The 10,061-nt window shown below is 28.0% G+C and overlaps 2 protein-coding genes across 3 annotated transcripts; both read left to right on the top strand.

Annotated features, from left to right (window-relative positions):
• Nucleotides 1,498-4,078, top strand: LOC107628169 ((+)-neomenthol dehydrogenase). The gene is made up of 5 exons (XM_016330961.2): nt 1,498-1,682; nt 1,875-2,115; nt 2,630-2,704; nt 2,834-3,013; nt 3,584-4,078. Exons 1-5 carry the CDS (start codon nt 1,585-1,587, stop codon nt 3,956-3,958), a joined length of 969 nt encoding a protein of 322 aa, XP_016186447.1. The 5' UTR covers nt 1,498-1,584; the 3' UTR covers nt 3,959-4,078.
• LOC107624828 ((+)-neomenthol dehydrogenase) lies at nt 5,803-8,570 on the top strand. 2 transcript variants are annotated; one of them, XM_016327296.2, is made up of 6 exons: nt 5,803-5,943; nt 6,521-6,761; nt 7,118-7,192; nt 7,468-7,644; nt 7,957-8,340; nt 8,469-8,570. In XM_016327296.2, exons 1-5 carry the CDS (start codon nt 5,924-5,926, stop codon nt 8,332-8,334), a joined length of 891 nt encoding a protein of 296 aa, XP_016182782.1. In that variant the 5' UTR covers nt 5,803-5,923; the 3' UTR covers nt 8,335-8,340; nt 8,469-8,570. The 2 variants fall into 2 exon arrangements, with proteins under 2 accessions (XP_016182782.1, XP_016182781.1); XM_016327295.2 differs by lacking the exon at nt 8,469-8,570 and having other exon boundaries at nt 7,957-8,452.

Genomic DNA, 10,061 nt, shown 5'->3' with positions numbered 1-10,061 from the left:
ATAATCTATATCTATAACAATATCTATAACAATATATAATGCCAATACTGAGTTTTTGGTGTCCAACTTTATGTTCTAATATTGCCCTTAACGATAGAAGTTCTCCGTACATACATGCATCAGTTACTTTAAATACAAAAACTTTCACCATTATTAACAACACATATTCTTCTATCTCATTTTCATTCTGTGTTTCCACTAATAACCGTAGAAATGCATAACCTCTTCTTCAATTCTTCATTCCAATAATTTATCCTTTTCAATTTTTCTTAATTCTCTTCTCTATTCTAAATGTGCTCCTTTGTTTATAACAATTAAATGGATGAGTTTTTGTGGTTTTTTGAACTAGATAATGATAATGCCAAATGTTGATTTTCGATGCCATGTATGAAAGAAGGAAAAGAATCATTAGCGGTGATAAATAATTTTTTATAGATCTTATCATTTTGTTTTGGGTATATTCTTTATGTGAGTACTTTATACCAACCTTTGGATCTCATTCTTCTGTTATAATTTTTTTTTAATCTCATTATTTGATTCGTAGTGCTTTTTCTCTTACGAACTAGATGCACTTCTTTGTATTTTTACTATTGCCATCATTTTCTTTCTTTCAACATCGTGATTGTATCGTCTCCATTTTTCTCTCGCCTCCATTCATTACAATTACAAATTATGTAATTATTACCTTTCAGTTAAATCTCATTTTTTTAAAAATTGTTTTGTATTGAATGATATTATTTTTTTATTTTTTAAATTATTGATTATGTAAAGTATTGTAATCAAAATTTGAGTACATAAATATTTATTTTTAAATTAAATTAAATAAATTATATAACAAAAAATTTAATGATTTTGTATTTCACAATATTGTTTAATATACAACTTGATTATTTGATAAGTTTAATTTTGATGGTGTTACGTAATTAGATGCACGTGAAACTATTTTACACTAATAGAATATTAAAATTAAATTCTTATTATTTGATTGACATAAAAAAGACGCAACAAAAAAAATTGCACCTACCAATAATTTGTTTGTGTATATAAATATTTATTTTTAAATTAAATTAAAATAAATGAATTATATTACAAAACATAATTTATTTTGACTTCTATAATATCATTTATTTGACATATAGCACTGGTTATTTGATTAACATATAAAAGATGTATAATTACAATAGGGTAAAGAGAAAGTGAAAGGAGAAGAAAAAAAAAACGAAAAAAATAAAGTAATATAATAATGGCAATAAGACGATGACATGTGTATAGAGAATAATAATAAGAGAAAGAACAGTGTTTGATATGATAAGGGGATATAATAAAAATGATAAATTAATAATTTAAAAATAAAAAATTATTTATTTAATAAATTTAAAGAATAAATGGTATATTAACCAAAAAAATAAAATTAATTTCTTAAAAACAATAAAAAAATCGCCGAAGGCTAAGCTAACTTCTTAATTAACGGTTATAAAACTGAAACAAATTAATCAACTTAAAACTCGAAACAAACTATACTCAAAATTGATTGTTATCTCAGCAAACTTGTAAGAGGGAAATCATGGCAAGTGGCATACATGCATGGAAATAGTGCTCATCATATCTTCTTCTCTGATTTCTCCGTTAGAAACGAACAGTCGACAAAGCCTCAAATTAAAGATGGAACAAGCACAACAAAAGTAAAGTACAACACCATTTTCTTGTAGTATTCTTGCTGGAGACACTACCATTTTCAATGCTCTTTTTTTTATATACTTCATCCCACTTCAAACCCTATTTGATGTTAAACAGGATCTGTTTCGTTTTAGTTTTTATTTTCAGTATTTTTTTTCTAAGAAAAATAAAGTTACATTATTTTCCAAATTAATCAGATATGCAGTTGTGAGTGGAGCAAACAAAGGAATTGGAATAGAAATAGTAAGGCAATTAGCTTCAAATGGAGTGAAGGTTGTGTTGACTTCAAGAGATGAGAAGAGAGGCCTTCATGCTTTGGAAACTCTCAAAGATCTCTCTCATCTTATCCTCTTTCACCAGCTTGATGTTGCTGATCCTGCTAGTGTGGATTCTCTTGCAAATTTCATCAAATCCGAATTTGGAAAACTCCACATTTTGGTAACTTGACAAATTAAATTCCATATATATATAGCACTTTCTTTTTCTTTTTTGTTTGCATGGAAGGGGATACAAGATGAATTATGTGAAAATAAAATTTCCATGTTTGCATTTTTCTACTCAGAAATAAGTTTCGTTGATTTAGTCAACTATATATATATAAATTTTCTATTGTATGATTTGGGATTTTCTCATTTATTTTCATGTTTGTTAGTTGCATGTTAAGGATTTTTTTTTTCTTACAATTCCACTAAAAAAATGAAATTGACTAATTTGTTCTGAATGTAATAAATTAAACTTCTCGTATGAAGCTCTGCATGCTAACCAGGGTTTACTATCAAGTCATGTTTAGGGTTTATGTTATTCATTTTGGATACCAACCAGGAATGAGTTCATTGCCTTAATTAATAACCTTGACTTGGTAGCTTTCAATTGAAATGGATTCTATCTTTTTCCTTGTCATATATATTGATATTTGAATATTATTCTTGAAGAAAAGAATTGCATTTTGTAGATCAACAATGCAGGGATTGGTGGACTTGTGATTAAGGACAATGATTGGGTCCCTCAAGTGTTATTGAAAAGCAGGGTAAGAACTTTACACCCAGTTTGATTCATATTTTTTTTTTCAACATTTTCTATTTTAGAATTTAAAAAATATAAACCAAACACAAGCTAAGATGTTTTCTTAGTATATTGAATTGGGTGAAATTTTTAGGAATTATCCAATGATGTAATAGAGAAAGCCGGAATCATTCAAACATTCGAGCTAGCTGAAGAATGCTTGCAAATAAATTATTATGGTGCTAAAAGAACATCTGAAGCCCTTCTCCCTCTTCTCCAATTATCTGAATCACCAAGAATTGTGAATGTATCATCCTCCCTAGGAAAGTTAAAGGTAGGATACTCTCTTTGTTTGTGTTTTTTTAAGGTTTAATTATCTAATAATCTCTATAGTTTTACCAATTATGTGATTAGATTTTTATTGTTTAAAAATTTATAATTAGATCTTTATATTAGGTAAAAATTTGTAATTAAATCTTTACTAATGATTATTTTTCAGAAAAAAACACGCCAATGCTAAAATATCTGCTTTTAGAATATTCCATATTCATTCTACATCAAACACAAAATCAAATATTTAAAATAAAATTGATTTTTTTAAACAAAAAGTAGTTAAAAAAGACCGAATAGAAAGTTTTTATCTAATATAGAGACTCAATAATCAATACAGACTTTTAAACTATAAAGATTTAATTAAAATTTTGATGAAATTATGGAAACTAACAAAAAAATTAAACCTTAGCTTTTTTTTTAAAAAAAAAGTTAGTAGATCTTAGATTGCTTTGCTAAATTTGGTTGTTGCTCTACTAATAGGCTTATTTTATTACTTTTTATTCTCCATTACTATTTTATGATTCTGTTTTGTCACTCTTATTATTATTGCTTTCCATGTCTAATAATTCAGCGTGTGTCAAATGAATGGGCTAAAGGAATCTTGGGTGATGCTGAAAACCTTACAGAAGAGAGAGTTGATGAAGTGTTGAATGAATTTCTGAAAGATTTCAAAGAAGGGTGTTTAGAAAGAAAAGGATGGCCTAAGGTTCTTGGTGCCTATATTATCTCAAAAGCTGCAATGAATGCATATACAAGAATTGTTGCTAAAAAGTACCCTACTATATGCATCAATAGTGTGTGTCCAGGTTATGTTAAAACTGATATAACTGCCAATACTGGATTTTTAACGGCAGAAGAAGGTGCTGCTAGTCCTGTCAAATTAGCATTGCTTTCAAATGCCTCTTCTGGCCTTTTCTATTCTCAGAATGAAGTTTCTTCATTCTAATCCAATTGAGTTGGGTTATGTATGCATTCTCATTTTCTTGTACCATTGAATATGGGGTATGACATCCAAATCTACAAACATAAGTCTCGTATTTCATAATTCAATTGCGAAGATCATGACATCCAAATCTACAAACATAAGTCTCGTAATGAATCTTCGTGTGCAACTACTTATTATTAGTATACTAATAAGACTATTATGAATATGAGAAGGGATAGGGAAACAATGATGATTGTAAACAATGACGTTGGGGGCTGGTTGGCGATCAAGCGATGGCTTGAAGAACCTAGGAGGTGACGATGATGTCCGACGCCAGCGAAAGGGGCTAGTTGGTGAGGCGGCGACGGCAGACGGTTTGGTAAATTAGTTGGTGCTTTGGTAAATTAGGGTATAATGAATAGTTAAAAATTTTTACATTACTGAAGGGAGATTTTTGCTTGGGTATTTTGGGTGGAGTGATTTTTTTTTTAACTTCATTTTGTCAAATTTTCAGTCTACTGTTTACGTTGTTCATAAATTCCATAAATTCTATTGTCTATCTAACCAATTTTTTTTTTGGTGACTCTACTTAGCGGAATTGTTATGAATAAAAGAAATTAGGTGATTTTTAGCCAACCTTTTTATAAACAGAGGTAGTTACTCTCTATGATGTATTCAATTGTCTTTAGTAGAATTTAATTGTGTCACTATAATTAATTAACATTAACCATCTCTTCCTCCTTACTTTTAAAAATTAAATAACTCAACTATAGTGAAACTTTTTTTCAAATTAAAAGAATTTCCAAATAAGTGTCAATTTGTAATTTTTAAATTTTATTTTTTAAATCATCCAATTTATAAATTAGTTTTGACCAAAAAAAAAAAAAAACAAACAGTAAAAATAATGGTGTATATGCATTGCTACTGTATAATCCTGCATGAGGCTCATAAAAATATTTTGAAATTTAATAATGTTATCTTAATTGATTATGCTTAATATAGTAGAATTTAAGTTGGATATATGTTGATGTGGTGTTCTATTAGTATACTTTTTATGTTTAACAGTTTTTTTGTATTCTCTCACCTGATATGAATTTACTCATTTTAAAAATTTAAGTTGATAAGAAAAAGTAACACTAATAATATATATCTAATATTTCTCTTTAAGTAAGAATCTCTTTTTTGGATTTGCTTGATTTGCTATTTTTTTTTTTACTTTATTAAAATTCACTAAATATCGAACTCTTGAACTTTCCAACACGTACCTTCACACTCTTGACACAATCATCTAACTTCTGTACATATATAAACTAATGCTGTAATAATCCCAATTCAATTTTTGTAAACCTGTTCACCTTCAATAGACACTGCTGAATAGCTTTCTTCTCTTCTTCACTCCTCTCTTTGTTCTCTCTGCTCTTCTACCAGCTTTCACTGCACTTTGATTTCTCTTATTCACCAAGTCATTGATCCCTTACACACCCCTATATAGGGGTGTCCATGGATCAGATCGTATCCGCAGATTCGCTGTAAATATCCGCAGATCCGCGGTAAATATCCGCATCCGATCCGAAAATTGCGAATACGATCTGATCCGCAAATTGATCGGATTGGATCGGATCCGATCTATGTGAGCTGATAGAAAGGCTGACAGCAGCAGGTGGGGAGCAGGCCTCGTGTTTCGTCCATAGAGTGTTAACAATTTAACAAAATTGATTAATGTGTGGTGTGATTAAGCTTTAGGAAAAAATTCAAGTGTACCGGGAACATCGGTGTTCCAGTTGTTTTAACAGTTGATTTCAATTAATATATTATATATATTTTTTATAATTTAAATCAACGATTAAAAGTTAAAACAACTGAAATACCATATTTCCAATACACTTGAAACTCTTCCAATACATTCAGCTGTATGTGCTATATATAGATAGCTAAGGCAAAGCCTTGTTCTCTCTCTGTGAACTGCTCAAAGCTCATCAAACTAAGATGGAAGATTCTTCACAAAGGTAAAGTTAATCTAGCTTCAAACTTCCAACACCATATATATATACAGTTAATAATATCTTACATTTCCAACTTTCTTCACTCTGAATGTTTATTATTATTATTATTATTATTATTATTATTATTATTATTATTATTATTATTAAGGTAAAATGTATTTTTTGTTCTTAAAGTTTGGTAAAAGTTTTAAAAATATTCCTAAGTTTTATTTTGTTTTAATTTTATCCTAAAAATTTTCGATTTGCATCAAATATACTCTTGACAGCTAAATTTTCAAAAAATTTAAGATCAATCTAACAATAATACATGAAAATTATGTTTGATTTACTTGTGTTGAGGGGTTATTATTATGAAATTGTTGTTGAATCGGTCTTAAATTTTTTGAAAAAATTAGCCGTGAGGAGTATAGTTGATGCAAATCGAAAACTTTTAGGACAAAATTAAAACAAAATAAAACTTAGAAGTATTTTTAAAATTTTTATCAAACTTCAGGAACAAAAAAAATATTTTACTCTTATTATTATTATTATTATTATTATTATTATTGGTGTAAAGTAATTTGAGTTAGTTGATAAGCAGGTATGCAGTTGTGACCGGAGCAAATAAAGGAATTGGATTAGAAATAGTAAGGCAATTGGCTTCAAATGGAGTGAAGGTTGTGTTGACTTCAAGAGATGAAAAGAGAGGCCTTCATGCATTGGAGACACTCAAAGATCTCTCTGATTTTGTGCTTTTTCACCAGCTTGATGTTGCTGATCCTGCAAGTGTTGCTTCTCTTGCAGATTTCATCAAATCCAAATTTGGCAAACTTGATATTCTGGTAATAACATGGCTACTTTGATTTTAAGTCTTTCTTTTTCTAACTAAAAAAAAAAAAACAGTATTATTATTTTTTTATTTTATAAGATATAGATCTAATTGAATAGAGTTGTAACAATCTGATTGGTCACGGCAGCAGCTGTGGATCCCATTCTTGCTGCCAAATCTGAATGATTTTTGCTTTGGATTCGTTTTGTTAGGAGTGTTTCGTGAGACGAATAATTGAAAGTTGAAAAAAAAAATTTCTACATTAGGCAAGGTTCAATATCTGTAATAATTGATGGTGTTGATACCTTTCAATTTCTCATGTTAATGATGCTGGGATATTTCTTCAAGAAAAAAAGTTGCATTTTGTAGGTTAACAATGCAGGGGTTAGTGGAGTTGTGATTAAAGACACTGATTTACTCCCTTCATTAATAATGAAAGGCGAGGTAAGCACGCATATCAAATTATGAAGCGTCTCTCTCTCTCTCATTTTTTTAACGGTAATGTTAAAGAGATAAAAAAAAAATATTTTATTTAATATTTATTAATTATTGTTAAAATTAATAAATATTAAATAAAATAATTTTAATTATTTTTAGTTTATTTTTTTTGTTTATTAAACATTTTTTTTCTAATAAACAAATTAAATATTACAGCTTCAAGTATAATGTTTGATTATGATTATTATTGAGTTATTATTAATATTATTCTTTATTTGTAGGAATTATCTGAGGATGAAATAGAAAAGACAAGGAGTCAAACATATGAATTAGCACAAGATTGTTTTCAAATAAATTATTATGGTGCTAAAAGAACTTCCGAATCTCTTCTTTCCCTGCTCCAGTTATCTGATTCACCAAAAATCGTGAATGTATCATCTTTTTTGGGAAAGTTAAAGGTACGTTTATTACCTATTAATTTAAGTTATTAAATATTTTTAAATTACTTTTTCTTTGTTTAAATTTTGTATAACTTGTGAGTAAATCAAAATCATTTAGAACAAAAAGGTACTATGAGAGAGTAGCGCACAAAAGCTTATGCATAATTTTTTTAAAAAAAACCATTAATTTTAGAATTTGATTTTGATGCATTATCAGAAAAAAATTGTTTTACACGTATATCCAATTACATAACGTCATATTAGTTCTTCATATAGTTGTATATGTTATATCATGACCTGATATTATATTTTTCTTTTTTCTAAATTTAGTGTGTATTAAATGAATGGGCTAAAGGGGTGTTCAATGACGCTGATAACCTTACAGAAGAGAAAATAGATATGGTATTGAATGAGTTTCTAAAAGATTTCAAAGAAGGGAGATTAGAAAGCAAAGGATGGCCTAAGGCTGCTAGTGCTTACATTCTCTCGAAAGCTGCTTTGAATGCATATACAAGAATTCTTGCTAAGAAGTTCCCTACATTTTGCATCAATAGTGTGTGTCCTGGTTATGTTAAAACTGATATGACTGCAAATACTGGCTTCATAACTGTGGAAGAAGGTGCTGCTAGTCCTGTGAGGTTGGCACTACTTCCAAATGGTAGTCCTTCTGGCTTCTTTTATGATCGGAGTCAAATCTCTTTCTATTAATTCAAGCTATTATGGACTTTTAATTTTATGTCTTTGGATTAATAATATTGATACAAATAAGAAAGAATAGAGGGAATGTAATATTATATATGCATTGCTGTAATAACTTATGCTTGTGTGATATTGTTATGTAGGTATTTTAAGATTTCAACCAACACAAAAATTGCTTCATTCATGACATTAATTACATGATATGTTGTGTATTCTTAATAAAGTAATGGGACAATTAAGAATAACTATCAATCATATAGCGTTTTGTAAAAATTAGAAATAATTCTGATTTTTTATTATATTTTTAATTTGATAATAGTAAAAGATGAATCTGTCGTAAATTTAAATTTTATTTAAAAATTATTCATTAATTAATATTAAATTGCTATATATATAAGATAGAAAACATCAAATTGCAGACACTTATTTTCACGAATAAATGAATTGATTACTCGACTAACTTAATTAATTTAGTTAAGTTAATTGTGGCGTTTAATGGTAATGGTGATAGTAGCCATAGTTTAATTTTTGTCGTAAAAAATACATAATTTGAAAAAAAAAAAACTTATGATATTATATTATTCATTGTTGATATAATTAAGAGAGAAAAAAATATAAAAAACCAACTAGAATATCAACTAACCATAATGATGTGTATATTTATGTCTGATCCGATCCTATACAACACAAAGATTCCTTCTTTGTTATTACCGGAACCTTTAGACTGGTGTAGAGTTTAGGGTTGCATTCCTTAGATTCTGGTAGATGACTGGTGTCTTTAACATAAACGATAGTAAAAAAAAAAGTATAACCTTCAGTTTTTGCTTTTTTAAAATTTAGAACATGAATTAATTCCGTGAATAGTTTAGGCCAGCGTAATTTTCTATTTCATCGGAAGATTAGACGATGCATAAACAAACATAAATTTTAACTTTTAAAATATATTTATTTATAAAAGACAANNNNATCAAATTTTTTATCTCTCAATCTCACTAATACTTATATAAAATAATAAAAATAAGAATTTTAGATAATCATATTTTCTCATTTCAAGAAATACACATATTACAAAACTATAATACCACCTATTTATAGATGTTTATAGGCGGTGATTTCATATTATATTTGTAACTAAAGTACTTTCTAACATAATAAACTATCTTAAGTGTTGGCGGCAGGAAGTTTATGGATATATCACTTGCATGCCTTCTTCAATTTGAACTCTAGTTCTTTTGACTTTTTCACACTTTTCAGCACATATATTTAGACTATTAATCATATTCAAAAAAAATTAATCATATTGCTCTTGACTCATATATTCTAGTTGTTTCTTGATTTTTGTATTTATGCAACTCTAGCTATTTGCTTATTTAGTCATCATTCATGGTAATTCCAATGGCAGTGATATAGTGCAAGTTGATTTAATTATCAAATATTGCTTCTCTTAAATTAAGTTTGTAGAATTAATCATTTCAAACATCTTCTTCAACTTGTAAAATAATTATGTTTTTAATGGCTTTGTAAATATACCTGCAATTTGTTCTTCAATTGGACAGTACTCGATTACAACTTTTTTTTTTATTTACCTAACTCTCTAATTTTATGAACCCGAATATCAATATGCTTCGATCTTCCATGAAATACTAAATTTTTGTAAAGTGCAATAGCTGACTTGTTATCGCAAAATATTATTGTTGGAGTACTTTGTTTCTCGTTCAATTCTTCAAGAATTCTTC

This window comes from Arachis ipaensis, chromosome B02, assembly GCF_000816755.2.
Source record: "Arachis ipaensis cultivar K30076 chromosome B02, Araip1.1, whole genome shotgun sequence".
NCBI classification, from domain to species: domain Eukaryota; kingdom Viridiplantae; phylum Streptophyta; class Magnoliopsida; order Fabales; family Fabaceae; genus Arachis; species Arachis ipaensis.
The sequence above is the reverse complement of the archived record's forward strand: the minus strand, read 5'-3'. Positions and strand labels throughout refer to the sequence as shown.